This window comes from Vigna angularis, chromosome 5 (genome assembly GCF_016808095.1).
Source record: "Vigna angularis cultivar LongXiaoDou No.4 chromosome 5, ASM1680809v1, whole genome shotgun sequence".
NCBI classification, from domain to species: domain Eukaryota; kingdom Viridiplantae; phylum Streptophyta; class Magnoliopsida; order Fabales; family Fabaceae; genus Vigna; species Vigna angularis.
The window spans coordinates 38,553,239-38,579,673 of record NC_068974.1 but is presented as its reverse complement, the minus strand read 5'-3'; the positions used below and the strand labels follow the sequence as shown (position 1 = coordinate 38,579,673).

General features: G+C 35.9%; 2 protein-coding genes across 3 annotated transcripts; one reads left to right on the top strand and one right to left on the bottom strand.

Moving 5' to 3' along the window:
• Positions 1-567: 567 nt before the first annotated feature.
• Positions 568-6,040, bottom strand: LOC108340770 (transcription initiation factor TFIID subunit 15). The gene is made up of 8 exons (XM_017578338.2): positions 5,912-6,040; positions 5,208-5,378; positions 4,513-4,871; positions 4,213-4,401; positions 3,024-3,107; positions 1,870-1,948; positions 1,664-1,790; positions 568-1,017 (listed from the first exon to the last, which is right to left on the bottom strand). Exons 2-8 carry the CDS (start codon positions 5,325-5,327, stop codon positions 809-811), a joined length of 1,167 nt encoding a protein of 388 aa, XP_017433827.2. The 5' UTR covers positions 5,328-5,378; positions 5,912-6,040; the 3' UTR covers positions 568-808.
• A 6,032-nt stretch (positions 6,041-12,072) lies between these two features.
• Positions 12,073-26,334, top strand: LOC108340362 (uncharacterized). 2 transcript variants are annotated; one of them, XM_017577697.2, is made up of 12 exons: positions 12,076-12,828; positions 13,494-13,610; positions 13,749-13,941; positions 14,175-14,341; positions 14,468-14,639; positions 15,542-15,606; positions 16,668-16,749; positions 17,572-17,629; positions 17,802-17,926; positions 24,971-25,054; positions 25,142-25,212; positions 25,891-26,334. In XM_017577697.2, the coding sequence occupies exons 1-12, from the start codon at positions 12,323-12,325 to the stop codon at positions 26,006-26,008; spliced, it is 1,758 nt and encodes a 585-aa protein (XP_017433186.1). In that variant the 5' UTR covers positions 12,076-12,322; the 3' UTR covers positions 26,009-26,334. The 2 variants fall into 2 exon arrangements, 1 of the variants encoding a protein (XP_017433186.1); XR_008248825.1 differs by lacking the exons at positions 17,572-17,629; positions 25,891-26,334 and having other exon boundaries at positions 12,073-12,828; positions 25,142-25,198.
• Positions 26,335-26,435: the final 101 nt, after the last annotated feature.

The window sequence follows — 26,435 nt, the reverse complement described above, 5'->3', positions numbered from 1 at the left end:
TCATCTTATTTTAATCTCAATATTTTCAACTTATACTCTAAGTAAGCTGTTTTCAATGGATTCAAATCAAAATTCTTTGAATATAAATCCGTGGTTTATTTTCATGAAAAAATATTTAAGTTCCCGGTAAGCCAAATTGCAAAAAATTTAAAATCCACTAAAGAATCCAAATTAAAACATGGAAAGTTTTCAACCCATATTCTCATCTCATCCCTATAAATTTTCAGCATATATTTGTAAACCGCACCAATTACCATGGTTCATCCTTTTAATCAAAGGTGTTTTAACTATCTTTTATCTTTCTTATATTTCAAGCATCAGCAAAAAGTATTTATCAAAACACTGATCAAAATTCTATTACTATAATCCAAAATTTTATAAAAAAAAGTTACTAATAAAATATTATGACACGAGCTTTTGGTGAGACTCGGTTAAAACAATCAGTTTTATTACTTAAAGTTGTTTGTAATGGAAAAAGAAAATGAAATATATTACACAAGATTTTTGTTCGAGTCTAATCAAGCATTCCCGATAATACTAGCAAATGAAAATACTTCATTCAAGTTACACAAGAAATTAGGTGATGACAACTAATGGTTCGAGCTTTTGCAAACATTCTCAAACAGCAACTTGTCCTTGTGAAATAGTCAAAAGAAAAATGCCATAAGTTGTACAAAATCTCCATGCCCAAGTAAAATGGGCATTAATATCAGACTGCAGGAAGTTGTCACCAAATTTAAGGATTTAATTTAAAGCAATTGAAATCGACCGACAAAGCATGGTAGCCAACACCTGAGTGCTACTATTTTTAATGTCTGTGTCTACTACGGTCCCGATCTCGTCCATAATCTCTGTCTCTGTCAACATAATCCCAGTCTCGATCTCGATCTCTTCCCCTGTCTCTGTCCCTATTCCAACTGCTTTGCCTCTCTTTGTCACTTCGCTCTCTGCTCCTGCTCTCCCCATCATTACGTTCTCTTCCTCTGTCTCTACTTTCTCTACCATCCTTGTCTATCCCTGTCATTGGTATCATATACAACAAGAACTCGGTTACTGCCGGTCCAATCAATTCATTATTTCATATTAACGTCTTAAACGATTATATCAACAAGTACATCCTCACTAATTTGCATATCCACGTCCCAATAAACCAGGAGAGCTTAAAAAACATGGCAATATCAAATATATAAAATACTACAAAACTAATGACCAGCTCAATATAATAAACCATGAAACCTGATGCGTACAATGTAATAAACCATGAAACTTGATACGTACAATGTAATAAACCATGAAACTACTACATAAATAGATGCACCAAGACAACCAATAACCAGTTTGATTTAGTATGCAGGATCAGAAAGCAAAAAGTCAGACAGTTAACTAGTTGCATAGGCCGAAAAGGAACAATGAAAAGATATAACTAGAGAAAAGATAAATTATATGCAACTATAATTCTAAGAGAACATGCAACTCTAATTGAAAACGATAATTCCATCAGACCTATAACTATAATGATTATCCAGAAATGTATGTGTTATGGAACGTGTGGGGGAAAGAGTGCAGGTGGGAGCTTCACTAGCTCAAAAAGTATTAGTGCAGGTTGCGGTTGCTATATAATAATAAATTATGGAGTGCAAGCACTCTAGAGATGCAGTAATACCTAGTTCTTCAACCTCCCAACCAGCACGTCCTGAACCAGGAAGCCCACGCGCAGCTTCAGCTTGCTGTGTTTTGGCGCGGAATTTTTTCTTTAGATTTCCAAATTCATCATACAACTCCCCATCATCCTGACAGTAAAAAACAGATTATAAGACAAACGTGGTATTTAAGACAGAGGTAGTACATGTTACTCTCAACCAATCTTACTTCAGCTTCCCTCCTACGACGTCTGGTTTCTTCTATTTCTTCTTCATCAAGCTCTTTGTAACCTCCACCTCGTCCTCCTCTGTTAATCAGACAGTATAACCTTAGGAGAATATTTGAAGTAACATTTTTAACTAAAATACAAAATATGATTGGTAAAAAGATACACAAAATTGAAGTATCAACTTCAATGCAACATATGAAAAAACAAAGGGGCAACTAAGTCGAACTTTGGTTGCCAAGACATTTTCAAAAATGGAAAATAGTGGTTAATCCATGCTTAAAGCATGTATACTTCAGTTAATTTTACAACTAAGTCGAACTTTGGTTGCCAAGACATCATTAGTTGAAATTCTCCCAGTCTCCCAAAATGAAATACTTCATGATATTTCACATGAAACAACACCATGCAAGACATTCTACAGGGACAGACCTCACATTTCATTGTACGGTGCTTTTATGCTGTGAAAAGATCGTAAACATCTGCTGATATTTTAATGAATGAAAGCCGTGCTACATTTCTATTTAAAAAACAAATTGGTGACTTTGTGTACTTCGATATAGAGAAAAGCATGATGCAATAATTTTCTCCTTGCCCCATGGACACTGATATACAACTAGGACACAGCCATAATCATGCAGAGGCGGCATCAAATGATTATTCAATTTTCCACACACGTACAAATTGCTAAATGAGATTTGAACAGATAAAAAATAAATAATATACAGGCATCAGCAACCAGCATTTATATGGCTATACTAGACTTCTAAAATTTAATTTCTAAAATCTGACTGGATTAAAAGTGCAATGCCACAAAATGACAAGGGCAATGCTCAAATGATATATAAAGAGACAAATCAAATTACATTTGTACATAATGCGTGATAATGTGTACATCATAATTTGCCTTCAAATATAACTACCACATTATGACATGACATGCATGTTTGGTTTACCTTTTTTCTGGAAAAATAATTGCTTGCTTTTCAAAAGTTCTAGTAGAAAGCTGGCAAAAAAATGATGATTTCTCTAGAATAAGCTGAATCAATCATGCAAACAAGTATCTATCTATCACAACGGAAAAAAAAAAGCATTTTCTCCATAAGCCCCTGTGTACTTAATTAGAAATAGAAGGCATAAAAAAATCAAAAAATACCTTACACCACCCTCATTATGCCCAGGCTTATTTGTATTGCAAATATTACATTTAGTCCGCTTCGCCCAGTTGATATTGCCACACCTAAGAAAAAAGAGCATGATAAAGGCAATTCATTACACTAATTTTATTTTCAAAAACACAAAAAGTGTACACAAGTGACATGCAAGTTGAAAATCAGGTATAAATACCTCAAACAGGTGTTAAGTAAAATATGACTCTCAAGAAATGAAGAAACTTAGTTGATACAAAAATTAGTAGGGACGGAACAGAAATTATTCCATAAACCATAGCCAACAAGTAATGAACACCAAAATCACAGAAGTATGTAATGTTGCCACACATTATTGTAAGAACTGGAATTAAAATTTATGAAAACACAAAGCCAATCACCACAAGGACCAAGTAAGGACAGGTTCAAGAGCTGGTGTTGCAACCTAAACCCAAGAAAGGATTACAAAATAGTCAAAGAAGTTAACAGTGATTATTTTCAAATAAAACCCCATGCCAAAGTTGTAATCTATCGTTTTAGTATCAACAGTCTCTTGAAAACCAAATTGTCCATAGCAGTAGCATAATGATCTGATCTCTTGTGACTCGAGTTTGGAAATGCCACCAAAGTAATACTGGATCAAATGATGGTTGCTGGACTTCTTTAAAATTGACAGACAACTTGAATAGCAGCAGACAGGATGATATATTTGGCTGGAATGTGATAGAAAAGTTAAGACAAAAGCTAACACACTCAGGAATAGGATCATAAATGTGGGTATAGCTAATTTATTGCAAATGTTTAACAAACCTCTTGAATCCAACCAAGTGCAAAAGAAGGATTTTTTTATTAACTGCGTCAATTAAACAGGAACTGGTAACTTCTGTTTGGGCCCTCATAATGCATGCATATAGGTTAGGTTTGTGTACCCCATGCACATAAACATACATTTTACCATAAAAAATCAATTTGAAGATGTTTTAAATTGTTTGCTAACAGTTCTTCAAAAATAACATAACACAAAAGTAATCCAATTGATGTAGCTAAGCAGCAAGTTTTGTAAAATTATTAGAAAAGTGTATGTGTTACCACTAAAATAATGACATTCAAATGTAAATAAAAAAGTAAAACAAAATATTTATAAGGAAATCAGATACAAAAGAAAAAGCACACAAGGCCAATGCAACACAATCATACATTGGACAGGGCCAATCATTTGGACCAAATAGTCCTCCACCAACTGGCCGGCCAACACCCCCTGGTTCTTGTCCAGCAGCACGTCCCTTGCCACGGCCACCAGCCCCTGAAATTCCAGAAGCACCAGCAGGACGAGCAGTTCCACAGCGGTTACACGCACCACGGAAAGCAAAGTTCACATTGGAGCAACTGCTATGACAAGAAAGTAATGTTATTCTATCTGCACTAAATCATCTAAAATGACTGAATAAGTGAGTACAAGAGCAAGAAAGAGCTGCTCACCAATTTCATATCACAGACCTTGTATTCGGACACAACCAATCGCCATCTTGTTGCCATGCTTTGCCTGAAGGATCATTTTGGCCTCTACCTCTTCCACTACCACCATTAACATCCTTGGTAGTTTCCTCTAATCCAACAACAGTACCAGCAACTACTGGTTCTACTCCTGCTGAATTATAAGTTTGATCATCCTTGTTTTTTGACTCTGCTATAAAAACGCCAATTATATTGCCATGAAAATCTTTGTTGTTAAACCATTCAACAGCCGCTATAGCAGCATGTGGATCTTCATACGTCACAGTAGCATCTCCCTTTGGTTCATTAGTCTCTTTGTCTCGATATAACCATATTTTTGGTCTCCCAGTACGTTTATCTTTCTGCATAGCATGAATTATAAATGAAATTGGACTAAAAGTTGCAAAACATAATGCAACACAGAAAAAAAAGGAGAAGAAAGGGAACGAGACAGAAGTGGAAAAAAGGGCAAATCAATTATGAAACTGAAAATTTTAAACTATTCTCAAGTAAACCTCATTTTGCAAGGACAAAAACCAAAATTCGAATTCAAATGAACACTTATTACATAAAAATATAAGATTCCAACCCAGCCAAGGTAAAAATATTTATCATCTTTCTTTGAGTAGGAAAACAGTTTTGAAAACATGATAACGTAAATTTGAATGATTGGCATGCTTGATGCAGAGACCCCATACCTTCACTAATCCAATGGTGCCAAAATATTCAGCCAACATATTTTCGTCGGTCCCGTAGGGCAAGTTGCATACATAGACAGACCCATTCGAAGGAGCTTGTTTTCCAGGATGGGTTGCCATGGGGCCTTAATCTCATGAATCAGAAGCAACCAGAACCGAACCACCAGAGCTCTGAAAAAGGAGCAAGCCAAGTTAGTTTTCCTTACGCACACATACGAATAAAGACGGTTTCCCGACCAGTAATTGACTAACCTCTGAGGAAAACACAAAAGCTATCACAACCCTAACCTAACCAGGGCTATTCGAGAAGTTCGACAATAAAGTGAACAAAAAATTTAAATTAGTAACAGACATCGGATTTAAGGGATGAAATTAAGCAATATGATGAAAAACTTCAAACTAGTTTTTCCAAAAAAAAAAAACAGCGTGGTAATCGAAGGGGCGCAAATCACAGGACAAAAGGCATGATAAGAGATTGTTGAGTTGAAACGCATGCTTAGGGAAGTTTCGTCAGGCTGAAAATTCGTACAGTGCGCAAACTCGTAACATGATAACAATTGAAAAACAAAACGGTGGTGTAACAATCGATAGAAAAGGGGGAACGTGGAAGAAAAATGAGAATTGAAAGGTTTTGGTCGAAGAAAATGAAATTATGGGCAAATGAACGAATAGAGAAGAAGGATAGAGAAGTGAAATGCTCGTACCCGGAATCGGAGGAAAGAAACAGCACTGTGTTGTGTTGTTGGTTAGATCTGCGATTTATCGCTTCTCCTCACTCCTTCAACACTCTCACTGTTCCTCTTCTTCGCCTCCAATGCCAATCCTTAATATATTTTTTTACTCACTCCAAATTTTTTATTTTTATTTTTATTTATGTTACTTTTCGTATTTCGTATAATAACAAAATTTGGTATTAAATTTAGGGTAAAGTAATATTTATCTATTTTTTAAGTTAAAAATAAAATAGAAGAAAAATAAACTTGCTTTCGTCTACCATGCTTAATAAATTATCATTAATTGTGTTCAAAGTAGCTATTTATAAATAATATTCATGCTTTTATTAATTTAAAAAAAATTATTTTTCGTACTTTATTTAGTGACTGTAAAGGAGTAGAATATGGTATTTGTCAGATCTCGTAAATTTCAACCCAAAATCCTCCTTGTCAGTCATTTAAAACGCACCCAAATCCTCTGCGCGGACGCCAGGTGTCAATCCCCGAAGATTCTGAAATCAGATAGTGGAAGGCAGGTGTCGGCAGGAGAGCGGACGCTCGTTTGGACGTGGGAAGAAAATGATTTTTCTGAAACTTCCGTCCCACTCTCCTCTGCATGCACCCTCCTTCCCAAACTTTGAACTTTTCATTTTCTCCCCCTTCTCACTAGAAACCTTGTCTTCTCTCTAAGAAAACTCACCATTCCCCTTCTCCGATCATCATTCAGGCACCGTAGGAGCATTTCCGACGTCCCAAGCTTCTACTTAAACCGAACAGTTCTGGATTCTGAAACTGGTAAGTTTCTCGTCTTTAGTTGTTCGTTTGTATGAACATGCAAGCCAAGCTCTGGTTGCATACGGTCACCTTATCTGAACCAAATCTTGGTTTTCTGTAATTTGTTTTAGTTTGAAGAGTTTGGTTGAGCGTTGAGGGTAGAAGAAATCTTATTTCTGCGAACTGAGATTTAGTCTGAAGGACGTACGTTCACACTAGAGGTAAGGGAAGCTTATTTAATTTAATTTGATTTGTTTGCTGTTGAACTGTCTGAACGTTCGTTTAGTTGATTGAATGATTTTGATGCATGATGGTTGATATGATTGTATGGAATGAACGTTCGTTTATTGGATGAGATGAAATGAAATATGAATGAATTAGGTTATAATGTATGAAATATATGAAACTTATATGATATGTACTGTATGATATATGAAAATTGATTACGATAGAAATTCTATAAAGTTTTGAAGTTATGAAGTTATAAGTTAAGAAAAATGAGTTTGAATGTAAAAGATTCTGTATATGAGATTTCACTATGATAAAGTACGTTCGTTACTGAATGGTCATTGACCGTTCGGTTTTCCTAGTAAACCTAGTTGAAACGGGATTCTTTCATTTGGAGATAATCCTAGTGTAGGACGAGTGCCTTCGTGTGGTAATACTATGCTTGAGCGTTCGGCCAAGCATAGTGGGGCCTGAATCTAATGTGATAAACTTAATATATGTATATGTACTTGTATATTATTGTTGTTCGTAAACACCACTTCAATAGTAACTTAATATAATTATCAATCCTTTTATTATAAGTTTATTAGTGCTCGGTCTCACACCTAGCGCTCGTAAGGAGTAGTGCTCGGTCTTATACCAAGCGCTCGTACCCATTTCTTGTATAATCAATCTTGATGAAATAGCGTTCGTCCCAAATTTTCAGTAACATATTCTTACCATGTTCGGTCACTGACTGACATTCGGTTTCTGTATACGAATGATTCTAAATATGGTTATTTAACGTTCTGACGTGTCTACCTTCATTGGATCCGACCTTGAGCCCCTGTACTTAAATTATTGTTTGAGTATGGGTTTGAATTCACGAGAGTCAGTTCATTTAACTGATTCACTATGTAAATAACGTTCGTCATATTTGGTATATTATTGTACTCGAGATATTCTCAAATCTAAAAGTAATTCTCTTGGTCTTATTCCATTCTGGAACGAGAGATTTTATCGGTCTCGTTTCTATCGTTCGTTCTCGTTATGAAGAGGGCGGAACGTTCGTTATTTTATATGTTTAGAAAGGATGATGAAAATGACACCTAAGTGAAAGGTTATAAAGGATGAAGAGTATATGAGATGAATGTAAGATTGTGGATTTGAACGAGCGTTCCGGAGAGGAACGACTCTTGAATGTATATTGAAATTTGGTAAAGTATGAATGTGGAAATGCTTAGCTGGGCGTTCATCCTGATGTTCCGTGAGTACTCGTCCTCACGTAGAGGAGGGTAGATCATGTGTGGGAACGGCAGGAGGTCCTAGTCCTTAGGGGTACTTTGGACGGAATGGACTAACCTCGGGTGGCAGCTGATGAGAATTCCAGTTACTACATCACCCGGGTACACGAACGTCGTAGCTACACAGAATTCATATAGTCTAGACGGTCAGTCTAGTAATAGGCCTTGTTTGTATAAGTATGTTGAAATGTACTTGATGTGTTTGAATTGATAAACGTATGTTATTTTCTTGAATTAAATTACATAAGCTTACCCTGCGTTTTCCTTGTGTTGTCTTGTTGTACGTCCGTCTTGTCATTGCAATGATCATCCGTGTGGATGTGAGCAGATGGAAGCGCGCTACTTGAAGAGGCGCTGGAAGAAGAAAATTTGGAAGATGCGAACCTAGTGGAAGTTGAAGTAAAGGCCGAACCGTAGGACGTTCGGTTTGTAGTTAGTAGTTTAGCATGAAGTGACCGTTCGGTCAGTCACTTCCTTTCCTTTTTTTGTTATTTGACCGATCGGTAATTTGACTCTTGTAAGTCGTTTGGTCATGATTCCCTAAATCTTGTACAGTTTACTTTTGGGCAACCCTATGTAAGGCCGTTCGGCCAAAATCGTTCGTTTGTTTAGTATAAAACTGAACTGGTTCATTATTAAATGTAATTAATTCTATTATATGGTTTTTACTGTATTTTTGGGATGTTACAGTATTTTAGAATTCACGGTAATTTAAAAATAATAAAATTTATTTATTTTAATATTAAAATAATTTATGAAAATAAAAAAATTATAAACAAATTTTATTGATTTAAAATACATTATTTTTTTACGAATTATTTTTAGTGTTTTTTTGATTTATTTTTTTTTATTTTTCTGATTGAATATTCGAGACCAATTAATTCTGTTACTCAAGTATTTAGTTATTTTTTCTTTCTTTTATGATTAATTGTTTTTGTTTTATAGATGAGGTTTTCTTGTTTACTTGTGTTTTTTGAATCATTAATATAATTTTTTGTTTATCAATGATTCTTGTGATAGGTGTTGATCATTTTGTGATGTCATTTTATGTAAATAGAACCCATGTAAGATAGAAGGTGTTTTAGACAGCCAAAGTTGTTAAAAGTTATTTTCACACGTGATAAAGACTAATTATACTTGTTTTAAATTAATCTATTTGGTTAATTATATGTGCTCGTGTTGAATTGTGATTTAATATAATATGAACTTTTGATTAAATATGCTTTAAATATGTGTACTTACGATATGTTTGAAAATATTGAGTTTTATTTGTGAGTTATAATGCTTTTTGATATTCTTTAATTATGTATTTTCACTAGTTTTAAATAGACTAAATATAAATAATAGTTTAATACAAACATAAAAAGTATAAAATTATTTTAAAGTTAAAACATTGTTGGAGTCGTTTAACATAGTATTATTTTCTCGTTACGAGGTAGTTTTTTATGTACTGCGTAGAAATGAGATTGAAGTTTTAATAGTTTGTTTTTTTTTGTTTTTTATTTAAATCTTAATTTTGGTATGATAAATTTCAACCACTCATTACTTTGAATAGAACTTTATTCAAAATTATGGAAAATAAAATTCACTTTGACAATATTTAGTCATACTTTTGCATTTTCCAATGATGTTCACTATTTTTTTCGTTTGATAAAAATGAAACGTTGTAAATCTTTTTCATTGAGAACTTTAGGGATGTTTTTAAGGTTGAAAAAAAAAACGTGGGTAGAATGTTGTCTAAATAAAAAAAATTGTTAACTTGTGCACTAAACATTTATACATGGAACAAACTATAGACAACTAAAAAATTATTATCAGAAGATGTGATTTCAAAGTAGATCATATTGGGAAAATTCAATATACATATATCTTCACATTAATAAGATATTGTTCACTTTGGATAAAGTGTTTATGAATTTGCTTTTGTTACCACTTCAATAGTTATCTTACCAATGTAAGTATCTATGTATATATAAACTCATATCTAATTCTTCTTTTAATCGATGTAAGACTTTGTTTGTATCCCAATACACAAGTCTCGTTAGTTTATGGTGATAGTTTAAGGAGAAATAGAACAAAAGTCTCTTATTTATTGTATAACATTTTTTAGATTTGAATTGTTTATAATGTATGATACAAAATATATCTATTTAATGTCTCCGTTTCCTTTCGTTGGAATTAAATTAAAAAAAAATGTTCTTAATTTGTATTAAAAAACAAATGAAATATGTGCAACACAATTGTATAACCACTCTACTGCTTTAAAGTATTTCAAATTTGATATCAAACAAACGTAACATAATATATAATCTATGTATTGTAATATTTCTCATAAATTACATTAATCACTTAGTTTTATATAAAATATAATTGTATTCTAAATTATAATAAATAAGATAAAATAAACTAAAAATAATTTAAAACTTTAAGTTTTAAATAAAAAATAACAAAGTAAAAAAGAATCTATGAAAATAATCACTTAGTATTTTCAAATCATACAATTAACATCATGGAAATTCTTGTAACTTATTCACATTCTAATAACCATAGTCAAACCCTGGAACAAACAGATGAATAGGCTAGTACCATGAAATCATGTAGATTACTTAACCTCCTAAAAACTATATTTATAATGTCTACAAGTGACTCTCCAATCCATTTTCTCGAATACAACTATTATTGACACTCTAGATTTGAACCTGTGAAGTCTCTCAAGTAATTATTTGTATCTATTTGCTTTCAATAACTAAAAAATTCAGAATAATCTTATGACAACCTTTATCATTTATATACCTCACATTAAGACACAAGTGATAGTTTTCCTTTCTAGAAAAGACTACTCTTCAAGTCATTCCATTTGTATCGATCCAAAAGAAAAAGAAATACAAACACTATAATGTACATACAATATTTACACACACTTCATACATTATATTATTATTGTATAGTCTTAAATTATCACATCGTCATGCATATAACTTTTTTCCATCCAAATTCATCACATATAATTTAATTTAATTAAACATTAACATGATGCTGCTTAATTTTTGAAATAGATGAAAATGAAAAATGAAATTGAGACTAGAATAAAGAGGAATGAAGTTTTAAGAAAGGAAAAGCCAAAGAACGAGAAAAATCAAGTACCACTTGTCTTCTTTCTCTCCCAATAGTTAAGAAATGTAAAAGTGTATATGATTAGAAACCAACATTACACTAAAATCAGATATAAATAATTTTATAATTTTATTTTAAATAATTTATTTATTTTGTAAATATTTTTATGATAAAAAATATATTAATTTTTTAAAAACATTCAAATTAAAAAATAGATGAATGTTTTTAAAAAATATAACTAAAATTAATAAGATAATTATTTAAGTTTAAAAAATATTTAAAAGGTAAAATTGGGAAATAATGTGATAGAAAAAAAACCCTTTATTTATAATATATATATATATATATATATATATATATATATATATATATATATATATATATATATTATTAAAAACATAAGTAAGTGTGTGTTTGGCAAAAACATGTCAAGTAAATTATAAATGGAATTTTTGTAAAATAATTTAATTTATGTTTGATAAATGCGATTTTTTTTAAGAACTTTGTTTGTTTCAGCAAACCACTCATATGATCAGTCTTTCAAAATAATTGATTTAAATAACAGTCTTATTTTTGTAAATAACAATAAGAAAATATTTCATTTTACAAACTTTGTTTATTTGTAAAATTTATGGATTTAATACACCCATTTAAACGAAATTTTTAATTTTCAGTTACTTTTTCTCAGCTAGTTCTTCTACAGTCTGAATCCCTACTTTAAAAGGAGAGATGACGTGAATCTCATTTAGGATAATTTTCCCTAATTTAATTTAATATTTTTTTAGAAAGTGAGTTAGATCTTCTCTCCGGTGTGAGCTAAAAAAAAAACCCTGGTAGAAGAGAGGAGTTCCGCAACTTCCACAGGTAAAGGCAAAAACACAAAGCAAAAAACATGAACGTGTGAGTGGGGCGCCATCAAAATGGATCACAGAGCCCAACGAACTCAGAAACCCTAACCGAGTCATCCATCAGTCATATACCCGAAGACGGTTCAGAATGATTGATGGTAGTGATCATGCAACAGCAGCAGCAACAACAGCAACAGCAGAATCCTTCTGCACTGGTGCCGCACTTAAAAATTCCCCAATCCTCCACCTCCACCGTCGCCGCCGCCACCACAACCCCCGCCGCCACTTCCATTAGGTCGCCTTCCTCGCAGTCGCCGCTCTCCGTCGTCGCTCCCCTCCGCCAACCCCCGCTCACCTCGCATCCCTTGCCGGTTACGGCGGTGGAGTCTGCTTTGACGGCGGTACCGACGTGTCCGCTGGTGAGAGTCCGCCTCTCGGACATTGCCCCCTATGACGGGGCACCGGCGGGGTCGTATCTGAGAGCAATGGAGGCGCTGTGTGGGTCTCTGCTGCGGCACAATGCCGCGTTGATCCAATTGGGGAGCGAGGACACTGCTCTGATGCGATGCGGCTTGGAAGGTGCACGGTTATTTTTCAGAAGTAGGGCCCAACTTGGTGTTGGAAAGGGTAGCCGTGGGGTTTACATGTACAGAGCAGGAAGGTATAAATAAATTTCTCCCTTGGCAATTACAGTAGACGGACATAAGAGAGATAAATTGAGTTGAGGTTCCTCAAATAAGCTAAAATGAACTTATCTACTCTGTCTTTGTTTGGGTGAACTCCAGAAGTACTTGTAGGGGAAGATTATGTAAGCACTTCTTTGTAAGATTTACTTATACATAAGTTATCTTGAAGAAGTTCTCTTACATTAGTTTTTTCTTAAAAATGATTTTGACTTCTGTACAAGTTAATTTTAATTTATGCACAAGTTAATTTCAACTTTAAAAGTACATCTCCTAAAAGTACTTGTGGGGAACCTTATTTAAATAGATCCTCTAGCTTTTGTTTAATTTAGATTTGATGAGAAAGTTTCTGCGAAAGTTAAGTGCTTCTAGAGAAGTTGATTTTGACATACCAGGGAAGCTTAATTTTATAAGTGCTTACAAGCTTAAATTAATTTTTAATCTCTTCATGAATTTAGTGCTCAAATGTCTCTTGCATAGTTATTTTTTTTATTCAGTGATTGTGCATGGAGAAGTTTATTCAGACAGGGTACTAGTAGTTATTGCTTGATTGGTCTGGAGCTTTAGTATTTTGATAGAAAATTGTTGTTTTGGGATGAGTTTGGCTTAATCCTTTTTTGTTACCTTTATTTTATGGTTTCAGGGCTTTGGAGGATTGGGATTATTCTCCCCCCTGCATGGCTGATATTTATCGATGCATGGGAAAGGTGTCTCGATCTGCCTTGAGTGCCATTGCAAGATATTTACGTCTTAGAAGCGAGTAAGGAACATATATTGTGATGGATTACCTTCCATTTTTAGTTTAACTGTTTCGTTGTTGTGTATTGGCTTATTGTTAATTTCTTTCCAGTTTTTTTATCATGTGTGTTTGCTCACAAGACAGATTTGCTTTGTGCAGCGTTTTTAACCATTTGCTTGATGATTCTCCGTTGCCTGCTAATGAGGTGTCATCGTCAGTTCTTGTTGCAACATACTCAAATTCTTCTTTGCAAAATGGAAGAGGTGCCATTGGAGGTGGTAAGCCTACCATGAATGGTGAAGTTGAAAAGGGATTGTTGACGTTGATTTCTTCTGACACTCCTGGTCTTCAGGTGTCTTTTACATTGTTTTGTATAGATGAACAAGTAGAGAGTGCAAGTGTCTTAGTTCGATAAAGAAAAAATAATTAGCATTAGGTCCCACGAAATTTACTCTCTCGTGCCATTGTCCAATATTTATTTTCTAACCTTTGGGCAATTTTGTTTGGTGTCAAGTTAAAGATTGGTGGGTTTATGAGTTGATTTATCTTCCCAGTTTTATAAACAATCTCTGTTTTCTTCTCTAGATATGTGACCCCAGTGGGCGCTGGTATCTGGCAGACAGTGGTTCTGGGCCTGGAGATCTTTTACTGATAACAGGAAAGGCACTTAGTTATGCTACTGCTGGTCTACGACCTGCAGCATCATATAGAGCTTCTCCTGATTATTTTCTGAGCCCTAATGGTGGAGGAAGGTACCAAATATAACTATATATATGTGTGTGTGTATATATATATATATATATATTAAAACGTTTTGTATTTGTGGTTGATAAGATTTCCAAGGAACTTATTCAGGTACTTTCTTACGCTTTGTGTAGGACTTCTCTTGCATATAGACTCATGCCACTGGGCAATGCTATATTAGATTGTTCCCCAATAGCAGCAGCTGGCCATATTATTCCCCAAAGTTATGTTCGAATTTCTGTAAGCCAATTTATGGATGACCTTGCTGCTGAAGAATTGATAGGCAGCAGATGTGATAATGCTGATGTAAGTTATCTCTCCTACTATTTTATTTAATATGAATAATGGAAGTCCTCCCACACGGGTCATGATCTGATAAACAAAAGAAGATTCTAACCATAATATATGGAAGTGTAAAGTGGTACCTTTCAAGATACCGAATTCTTTTTTACCCAAACAAATACTTCAGATATTTGTAAAACTATAAACTAATCAAAATCTTGTCATTCATATTCTTGCCAACTGTAAGCTGCAAAAACCATTGGAGTTCCTCTCTATCTAGACCCACCGAGATTCTTTCTAATATGAAATATCTTAACAGAAAGCAGAATACAGTTTACAGCAAATTAATCTAAAACAATGTCTACACTTCATTTTCTTTTGTAATATTGTTTTCGCTTGGATTTTACTATAATGTGCCTAATAAATTTTTTTGCAATTCAATTTCAATTTTCTACACAAAATGTGGAATGTTAAGATCATTGGATTACGCTGTTGCTTCTTCCGTGTTTGTTTGCCAGTGTTCTTCTGTGAGACCAAAACTGAAAATTAAGCTCTTGCAATGGGATGCTATACCCACACACACACACACTAGTCCTTTGTGTAAGCTGTCCTGTGTCCTATGCCTAGTTGCTGACTGCATTGATCTTTTAAAGTAATTTGAGTGTAGTTCTCGAGTTTCACTTATTTGTAAATGAAGTTTACATGTCTAGTATTTTTGTCTGTAAGCTTGTTGGCATTGGAAGATCTGGTTAACCATTGAGGCCAGCTAATCAGAAAATTGTAATGGTCTTGTTCTTGTCTCCCTGTCATTTATAAGAGCTCTTGCATAAGTAATGATTCTTCTCGTAAAACTTCTAGCACTATTTCCCTGTTTTTTTTTCTTTTTTTTTTATGTATGTGGACACTTATAATCCTTCTATTTTCAGGTTGCTGCTCAACACAGTATGAACAAGGAGCCATCATTAAGAAGTGTTCTATCAGATCCTTTATCGTAAGTGTAGTTTACCACATTAATATCAACTCCCCAACTGATTTAGCAGTTTGTTTGAGAGGCATGATATTAATGCTATGTTGTTATATGATTTATTATTAACGCTGTTGTTGCATGAGATGAGAGAGAAAAGTTTGAGATTCAGATTGGAGGGAAAGTCAAAGGAAAGAAGAGTTAGAATGTTTTTGTCTGTTGAAGTCAGCTATTTTTCTCTTTTTCCTTTCACTTTCTCTCAAACCAAACAAAGGAAAAACATCGTTATCCATGTTTTCTTTCTCTTTTTCGTTCCTCCCACTTTTATTGCTTGCAAACATATAGTCTCACAGATCTTTCTAAATTTCTTGAAAAAATAAAATAAAAGTTGCTATAACATGAAAGTTTATTAAAACTTAAAAGTTAATAATTCCACTCTTTGACAAATACATAAAAGCATTATGCTAAGTTTTGTAATGGTCGTGTGTAGTGTAATTGCAGAAATACATGAAAGTGACACCATGCTGTTTGAGCATTGTATGCCCAAAGCTTTGGCATTGACTACTTTTTTTTTTGAAATCTTATATTCTGAAATTTGATGTAGTGCACATTTCCTCCGTTTATTATGATTTGTGTGCAATTTTTTAAAAAGACATGCAATAAATTTAACGATGTAATATACATGATATTATCAATGGCATCAATCAAAATTTCACGATGTAATATGGAGAAGAGAAATTGGTCTTTGATATTTGACTTTCCTATGTTGCACAATGAAGCTATAGATAACACTGGATTAAGGAAAACTGCAGAGTTGGAATTTGAAATTTTGGGTTGGTTTTTAAGTCAATTGACTTGTTTGTTACAGCAATTTTAATTGTGGATCTTTTAATATCTAATGCAACATTTGTGTTTTTTTGTTAGCATTTTCTGGTCATATGTTAAGCTTTTCTTCTCTTAACTTGCATTTTGGGCTATTGCCTCATTTTGCGTCCTTTTCATTTATTATGATTATGTTTAAGGATGTACTAAGATCTAATCTAACTCTGATATCTATTTTCCTTTCCTCTTCCAATTTTGTTTTCCAGTGGCACATTCCTTGAAGATGCCATGTTTGTCTCATGTGGACATTCTTTTGGTGGTCTCATGCTGAGGAGAGTTATTGAAACAGTAAGCAGGACTCTTTCCTATCTCTGTCTTCTAAAACATATATAGGTTATATCTGTATTAAGAAATATGGTCCATTGCCCATGAAAGCGGCATTTATGCATTTGAACCATCTGTGGACATAGTAGGACTTACTTGCAAGCAGTCAATAGCAGGATGAACATGACGTGATACTGGCATAATGACACAATTGCACATGTTTTTCTTGATACTTGCTTGAGTGCAAAGATTAAGTCTATGATGCTCTCTATATAATAATTTGTAGATGTTAGGAATAAAAGGTTGGTGTAAAATTGGAATTGATGGGTCAGCTGCTTACAATATTGTGAATAATAGTCATGAATTCAGTGTACTGAAGAGAATCACTAGTTAATACTTAGATTTGAAGTATCTGAAACCTTGTGAGTTGTGGAAATTATGGAGCTGATATAAGATTGTAGAATCTTTGACAAATCTATTGGTAGTCACAATTGCATACAGATACATCCAGCAAATATCAAAGTTACGGGAACATCCCAAGTTAATAAGCTTAAATATTGCATTGGTCTTCTAAATGTTAACATTTAATTTTTATAACAAAATGTTAACTACTTTAAGCTAATTAACGCTGTCGATTTTGCAATCAAATCCAGTATCAAATTCTACCAGATTATGCTGTGTATTTAAACTTGTTTTCTCGGTATTTGTACCTCCATACATTTTGGATTCTGATTTTGCTTGTACTAGCATCGTCTCGTTTTTATTACTTTTCATTCTCATTATGTAATTAAACTTTTAGATGGGGAGAGACAAGAATCATACTTACAATTATTGTTTCTGTCACAGTCCAGATGTACTCTCTGCAATACAGAAATTGAAACTGGTTCTTTGATCCCTAATCTTGGTATTTTCCATTTTCTTTTGTAGTTTATATCTTATCCATCTGCACTATATACACTAATACACATGTTATATATAGCCTTATTTCTGGTTTTGCTATATCTTTTTTGTGCTTTTTGCTCACTGCTATATATTTGTTTAGTTTTTGTGACAAAGTAATTTGAATTCCTTTTCAGCTCTTAGAGCTGCAGCTGCTGCTGTCAAGCATGAGGATGAACGGAGGTTATTTCGTAATGCTGCTCTTCGAAAGCGGCGGAAAGAAATGGGTGACCAAATGGATTCAATGAGAAGAGTGAACAGGGTATACAACTTAAGATCATGTGATTCTTTTTCCTTTTCAACCAAAATATTAGCAAATGTTCAAAGAAAAAATAGTGGCAGAATAAAACATTCTTATATCTTAGAATAAAAAGTAGTGTCATAAGAAAACATTCTTATGTCCTAGAAGCTATACATTAAATGTGAGACAGCTTACAAATATACAGCGACCATTTTTACTTAACAGTGATTAGGAGACATCTTAAGTTGACTGTGTATGGTATGATTTGCCTAGAATGATGAAGTGTTTTTTAGCTTCTTTTGTTGGTGGCGCTATGTTTTATATACTACTTCAACAATGTCTAAGAGAAAGCATGAGGTTGACTGGAATGCGATTGTTCCAGAAATGTACTTTGTAAAAATGTTATTCAGCTTTTGTTAGTTCCATTTCTTAAAATGATATCTAGAAATGTCTTGTTTTATTCAAATATTCCAGATTTGAGATTCAAATTTTACAGTGCTTTTATTCACTAAGGTTATCGAAGGTTTGATTTGAAATTTAACAGTAGGGACTAGATAATGCCATCTTTGTGCAGATATTTCTTGTTTTCATATCTTATGTTCTTTATTAGTGGCAATTTCTTTTTGAATTCCCTGCAGTCGGAGAGAATGGAAAAAGTGTCTCACTGTTTGTTTTTCTTATATTTAAAAGATAATAAAATGTAAGATAAAACCAAATTTGGGCCACTGGATTATGAATATAGGAGCTTGCAGTCATATAGCCAACCTGTGGTTATGAATATAGGAGCTTGCAGAGAAATTGGTTGGAGGAGTGAAATAACACTTGAGATTGAAACTGTAAAATAATTATTGAGGGCTTGAAAAATCCCTCACTCTCATTCTATATATAAGAAAGTTATGATACAAAAATACATGATAAATAGGATAATCCTAGCTGCAGACCTAGGTACTACTATATATACTAGACACAATATAATGATGATAAATAGGGTAAATATTCTAACAATAACTAAATTACCAGTTTGGACAACTGGAAAAGGATATTGGAGAATTGTGAGGGGGATTATAAGAGGAAAAATGCAGGGGTGTGACTGGAACTTGAGGAAATAATCATATAAGGATTTTAGTGGGAAGCAGAGGCTTTCGGCATGGAGGAGTGGTTGTGTATCTGGTTTGATATCCTGTTTTCTGTGTTCTTCTTTGTTTGTCTTTTCTGATTTTGTTCTAGAGAATATCTCTAGTATATGGAGCTGAACTGCATTTTTCTTAGTGATACATTGAATATTAAGTTCTATCAGATTATGATAGACTTCTTTAATCAAGAAGTTAAGAAAAAGAGGAGAAACACACACCAGACAAACTCAACACAGTGAATAACCTCTGATTGTATTTAGTGAATGAAAGAAAATACAATTGTTCCCACAGCTATCAAGGAAGCCTCATCTTCCCCCCTCTCACACTAAACAATACAAAACCCTCTTCCCCCGCCCTTCTCAACAAACTCTTTATTTATATTCTCATATACTTCTGACAAACTGCTAACTGACTTCTTTACTTCCCGCCTTTTTTATTCCTTCTTACATATACTTTTAATCCCCTATCAATACTCCCCTCCTCTTCAACAACCTTGTCCTCAAGGTTGAAATCAGGAAATTGCTGATTGATAAATGTTTCATCCTCCCAAGTCGCTCCCTCTACCCCTCCATCTTGCCACTGAACCAATATTTGAGTGGTCTCCTCCCCTTGTTCATTTCTTCCTCTTCTTTGTAGTACTTTTAAGGGTCTATATAATGGGCCGTCCGCCTGCAATCCTACTGGTAGCTCCCCTTCCACCTTATGCTCCCCCACAGCCAACTTTAATTGTGATACATGAAACACCGGGTGTATCTTCGCAGTGGCAGGCAACTGCAGTTTGAAAGCCACTGGACCCACTTGCTTTTCCACCAGAAAAGGGCCATAATATCTGGCAGATAATTTGGGATGCAACTTGACCGGCATAGATACTTGCCTATGAGGTCTTATTTTCAAAAAAACCCAATCCCCTTCTTTTATGCTAGACTCTCTTCTCTTCTTATTTGCATACTGGACCATCCGCTCCTGGGCTCGGGTCAAATGATATTGTAACTGTGAAATAGCCTCATCCCGCGTCTGTAAATCTTGCACCACAGCTTCCACCACTGTTTCTCCCGGGATGAACTTGGTTACTACCGGGGGCTTTCTTCCATAAACTACTTCAAACGGGGTACATTTCGAAGCCCCTTGATAACTGGTGTTATACCAGTATTCAGCCCATGGCAACACATTGCTCCAAGCCTTGGGCTGTTCCGAACAGAAACACCTCAAGTAGGTCTCTAACACTCTATTTAAAACCTCTGTCTGCCCATCCATTTCTGGGTGGTAGGCGGTGCTCATTTTTAATTGGGTACCCTGTATTTTGAACAATTCCGTCCAGAATGTACTAACAAACGTGGGATCCCGATCACTAACAATCGATATAGGAATTCCATGCAAACGTACTATCTCCTTTACAAAAATCTCTGCAATTATCTTGGTTGTATGTGGATGTTTGATGGGTATGAAATGCCCATACTTACTCAGCCTGTCCACTACCACCATTATTGATTCAAAGCCTTGAGATTTTGGTAATTTGACCACAAAGTCCATGCTTATCTCTTCCCAAATGGCCTTGGGAATAGGCAATGGCTGCAACAATCCCTGCGGAGATGACGTCATATATTTATGTTGCTGGCAGATAAGACAAGAGGCTACGTAGTCGGTCACCCTTTTTTTCATGCCCATCCAGTGAAAAGCTTGGCCAATTCTTCTATAGGTTCTATAGACACCCGAGTGTCCCCCAAGCGTAGTATCATGAAACTCTGCAAGGATTTTCGGAATCCATTCTGACTTTGCTGAAAGCACCAACCTTCCCTTATAATGGAGTCTCCCATTCTCCAACGTATAAGCAGGGTGTGAATCTGGGTCTTCCTTCACTTCTCCCATTATTTTCTTTAACCCCGCATCTTTTTCCACTTCGTCTATTATTTCTTGGTAGTCAGGCCAATAGGGCCTGGTTATCATTAACAGCGTCCTTTCTCCTTCGTCCCCTTCTTCTCCCTTTCTGGATAACCCGTACGCAACTTTGTTGGATGCCCCCATCCTGTAATGTATATCAAACTCATAGCCCATGAGTTTCGCCAACCAATTTTGCTGGTTCTGAGTCGTTATGCGTTGCTCAAGTAAATACTTCAAACTCTTTTGATCTGTATAGACACTAAATTTTTTTCCCAGCAAATAGGGACGCCACTGTTGAATAGCTAATACCAGCGCCATCAATTCCTTCTCATACACTGACTTCCCCAACGAACTCTCCGATAATGCCTTGCTGTAGTAAGCAATAGGCCTCCTATTTTGTGATAACACAACTCCTATTCCCTTCCCCGAAGCATCACATTCAACTTGGAAAGGCTGTGAGAAGTCTGGCAGAGCCAGAACCGGAGCAGTGGTCACTGCCTTTTTTAGAGCTTGCATGGCTTCCTCTCCGGCATTTGTCCACTCAAACTTCCCCTTCTTCAAAAGATCCGTAAGGGGTCGGGCAATCTTCCCATAATTCCTGACAAATCTTCTGTAGTATCCAGTGAGTCCCAAGAACCCCCTTAACTCTTTAATACAACGGGGTGCTGGCCATTCAGTCACTGCAGAAATTTTTTCTCCATCCATTTCCACCCCCTGTTCAGATATCATGTGCCCCAGATATCGAATATGTCGCTTGCCAACTCACATTTTTTTTTGTTGGCAAACAGCTGGTGTTGTTCTAACACTTTCAGCACCTGTCGAAGATGTTCCTCATGATCCCCCATGACTTACTGTACACCAAAATGTCATCAAAAAAATACCAGCACACTCTTCCTTAAGAACGGTCTCAACAATGAATTCATCATGTCTTGAAAGGTGGCCGGAGCATTTGTGAGGCCAAAGGGCATTACTAAAAACTCATAATGTCCTAAATGAGTCCTAAAGGCTGTTTTGGATATATCTGCCTCCTTCATCCTTATCTGGTGATATCCAGATTTGAGATCCACTTTAGAAAAATAAGCAGCCCCGTATAATTCATCTAGAAGTTCTTCAATCACAGGAATTGGATATTTATTGGGAATAGTTACTCTGTTTAAAGCTCTGTAATCTATACAAAAACGCCAACTCCCATCTTTTTTTTTATCCAAAATTACTGGACTGGAAAATGGGCTGTTACTGGGCCGAATAATACCCAGGCCCAACATCTCCTGAACCTGTTGTTCTATTTCAGCTTTCATTAAGTGAGGATACCTGTATGGTCGCACGTTCACTGCACCAGTACCTTCCTTAAGAGTTATTTGGTGGTCCACTTCTCTGACCGGAGGAAGCCCCTGCGGCATCTCAAAAACTCCCTCAAACTCCCCCAAAATCTTTTCCAGATTTGCTTCCTGCATGGGGGTTAAATCCTCTGCTCCCTTCTTTTCCCCTGTTGTTTCAGACTGATACATACCCCACACCACCGCTAGAGTTTCAATCTCTGTCTCCTTCTGCAACGCCTCGGGATTGACGACCTTCTTCAAAGATCGGTTATCACCCCTTATCACTATCTCTCTTGTTGCCATGCCATACTTCATTGTCATCTGCTTCCAATCCATTCTAATTTCCCCCAACGTAGCCAGCCACTCCACTCCGAGCACGACGTCGACGCCCCCCAGTTCGAAGAGATAAAAATTCTCTTTAATCTCTACTTCGTCCAGTATCAAAGAAATTGCCACGCAACGGCCTTGCGTTTCCTTTCTCTGGCCGTCCCCCAGGCAAACGCTATAGGGCGTCGTCTCCTCCTTCTCTAAACCCATCTCCTCCGCCAACAGTGTCGAGATGAAATTATGACTTGCTCCGCTGTCAATGAGGACGACTACTCTCCGATCTCGAATCCATCTCGACAACTTCATCGTATTCGATTGCGAGATTCCCCCAGCAGAATACACTGACAACTCCATGCATCGCTGTTCCGCCTCCTCTTCTGCCTCCGCCACTTCCGCCTCGTCGTCGTCAGCCCCCAAGATCATCACCTTGAGACTCCTCTCCGCGCAACGATGCCCAGGGCTGTAAGGTCCTCCACAATGAAAACAACGACCCTCCTCTCTCCTCTTAAGGTATTCTGGATACGGCAGCATTCGCAATCCGCGATTTGGTCCGCCGCCGCCTGACGTGCTTTCCACTTTAGAACCAGCGGTTAGGGTCGTCGCTTCTTTCTTCTGACTCGGACCTTCGCTACTGTTCGCGCGCCCCTCTGATGACCCTCGATAGATCTCTGTGCTAGCTACTGTGCCCGCACTGCTGGTATACTTCCCCCAAATTGGTCCTCCTTTACTCACCCCACCTCCTCTGGTCACCCTCGCCACCAACCCCGATTGCTCCACATCCCTCGCCCTTTCCATCACAGTTAACAGGTCGCGAGGATTGTAAGGCTGAACGAGATCCCGCAATTCTTCTTGGAGTCCCGCAAAAAAATACCCAAGCAGTTGTTCCTCCGTTACTCCCATATCCTGAGATACCAGGATTTCAAATTCCCTCACATATTCATCCACTGATTCCCGCTGTCGCACGGCTGCTAATTTTTCGAAAATCGTTCCCCGGTGTCTACCTCCGAATCTCCTAACCATCGCCTCCGTCAATGTCGCCCAGGTAGGTTTCTTAACCTTCTTCCGCCAAAAGCGAAACCAATGGTTCGCTTCCCCTTCCATACAGATGTACACCAGCTTCATTTGCTCCTTTTCAGTCACACTCTGTATTTCGAAAAATTTCTCTGCTCTTGCGATCCATCCCGTCGGATCGGTCCCTTCGAAAGTGGGTAATTCCACTCTCTTCATCCAACTCTTCTGAACGTCATCGCGTTCTTCCTCCGATGTCTCCCTACTTCCATTCACCGAATGGCTACCCTCCGAACTCCTCCGCTGGTTCCCTCTTTTCTCCCGATCGCGATTAACAATTCGTCTTCCACGGTCGCGACTCCCATTTCGAGCCCTTCCTCTCATCTCTGCTCGCATCTCCATCAACATTGCTTCCATGGAATCGAATCTTCCCTCCAGTGCACTCATCCTATTCTCCATCTTGCCTCTCCGTTGATTTGGATCCAGCAGGTCGGACCAAGTTGATAGACTTCTTTAATCAAGAAGTCAAGAAAAAGAGTAGAAACACACACCAGACAAACTCAACACAGTGAATAACCTCTGATTGTATTTAGTGAATGAAAGAAAATACAATTGTTCCCACAGCTATCAAGGAAGCCTCATCTTCCCCCCTCTCACACTAAACAATACAAAACCCTCTTCCCCCGCCCTTCTCAACAAACTCTTTATTTATACTCTCATATACTTCTAACAAACTGCTAACTGACTTCTTTACTTCCCGCCTTTTTTATTCCTTCTTACATATACTTTTAATCCCCTATCAGATTACAGTTGGGGTTATATTTTTATCGGCATCAGTATAGGACAATTATGACCCAGAAGCACTTTTTTCTCTGAAAATTTAGGACAATTATGACCCAGAAGCTTGGAATTGTGAGAGATTGTATATCGGATGTGCAAGTGTTTTTTTTTTTTTTTTGGCCCCTTTATTTCGCAATTCGTTCATCTGATGTTGGTTATTAGGGTAATCTGAGAATTCAGGCAGGTATTGAACAAACTTTATAAGGGTATAGCTTATAAGCACATTTACAATTTCAGCCTTTTAATCTTTATCTTGGTCTGTACCTTAAGTGACGACCCTATAATTTTCTTCAACTTGCTCCTATTCTGGGGTTCACTATGGCATGAGTGTAGGTGGTCTTAACTAAAACCTTTATTTGATATTTAGTTTAATGCTTACCAAATTTCTATCTTCTTGCCATTAAGTTATTGCTAATGTAATACTTCTAGTTTTATAATATAACTTATAAATTGACTGACTCAAACCCATCAAACAAGTAGTGTTGTGTAGAAGCAATAATTAAATATGGTTTCTGATATTTTCAGGAGAAATTTTTTTTATTGACTCTCAAATGTTTCAGGAAAATGGAGATTATAGTGCTCCTGATGGACTTCAGCGGGGGGTGCAATATCCATTTTCGGTAAACGAGAAAGTTATTATTAAGGTAAAAGTTTTCAGTGTTATAATTTCAATTTTTTGGCAATTAATATATTCAAGGGTCAGTAGAATAATGAACAATCAATTTCTACAGGGTAACAGAAGAACACCAGAAAAATTTGTTGGGAAAGAAGCTCTGATTACATCTCAGTGTCTCAATGGCTGGTGAGTTATCAAGAATGAACTTGTTAAAGTGTCTGTAGGTTCGATATAATTTGTGATATAAGCTACCCTTAATGTTGAAATGTTTAAATAAAAGCTTTACTTGCAAACTACATAATTATTAGGCTTCTTTTTATGCCTCGGCGAATTTTCCCATTTAGGTGTCCAAGGGTATAGAGGTTTTTGCTTGGTTTCATTGTATCTCATGCTGTCTTCGTCACCAACCAAAATCACCGTCGCAGGTTCCTCGGTTTATGGATAATATACTTGATATCTTAGATTGACTTATAAAGTTTTTGTATACCCGTTTGAAAGCAAACAGTCTCAATCAAGTGAATCAACTCTTTATTTTCCAACTTTTCTGAAAGTTTTTACTCTGTGCCGATATGCCGTTTTAAATGACCGAATGTGAGCGGCCTTGCTATCCCATCTAGTTTTAATAGCATTGTAGCGTTACATGTATACATTTGAGACAATTATAATGTTCTATTTCTGAACGTGTAGAATATTATTTGGGTTTTGCGTGGGGGATTTTGCCATTTATAATGGTTTTTACACTTTTCATACTTAATTTCTATCATGTATCTTATCATACTTCCTGTACATTTTTTGCAATATTAATTTGAGCAGGAAAAGAGTGGAAAAGTAAAATTCTCATTTAATGTTGAACTTTGATGCCAGGTATTTGCTCAAGATTATTGAAACTGGAGAGAATGTCCGCCTGCAGTACCGTTCTCTTAGGAAGCTCTTAACAGCGGACCAGTGTCCCCCACAACCAATTCAAAATAGTAGCTCTTAAAATGGATTTATTATAGGTTTTCTTTCTTTTTTCCTCCACCAGAAAAAAAAAAAAGAGAAACTTTTGTAGTGTTTGAAGCAAAGAATGACTTGTCTGGTCTTGATCTGTGATTGTAAAGAGGTAATATGACTGGTCCGGCTCCTTACAGCGCGTGATAGAGGTTTATGTAACTTTTGATGTATCAACGAGGTTATTTGTGTAGATGGTAATGCTAGGTCGGCTTATAAGTATTGTAAAGAAAGCAGGCAAAGATAAATTAGACAGAATGTAAATTGTAGCTGTTATTGAAATGGATCATAAGTTTAATTTTTTGTTGCCATAATTCAGTTTTTGTAGAATGAGTTGTTTCTGTCTTCTGTGTTTTAATATCTATGAACTCGAAGCTGTGAATACCTAAATTCTTATTTTATATCACGCAACTTAACGT

Coding starts and splice junctions, on each gene's coding strand:
- LOC108340362 (XM_017577697.2), top strand. CDS start 12,323: ATGGTAGTGATCATGCAACAGCAGCAGCAACAACAGCAACAGCAGAAT. Junction 16,750..17,571: donor TGAGGAGAGTTATTGAAACA/GTAAGCAGGACT, acceptor TTTCTGTCACAG/TCCAGATGTACTCTCTGCAA. Junction 25,055..25,141: donor ACGAGAAAGTTATTATTAAG/GTAAAAGTTTTC, acceptor CAATTTCTACAG/GGTAACAGAAGAACACCAGA.
- LOC108340770 (XM_017578338.2), bottom strand. CDS start 5,327: ATGGCAACCCATCCTGGAAAACAAGCTCCTTCGAATGGGTCTGTCTAT. Junction 1,949..3,023: donor CATAATGAGGGTGGTGTAAG/GTATTTTTTGAT, acceptor TCTGATTAACAG/AGGAGGACGAGGTGGAGGTT. Junction 1,791..1,869: donor GTCGTAGGAGGGAAGCTGAA/GTAAGATTGGTT, acceptor TTTTACTGTCAG/GATGATGGGGAGTTGTATGA.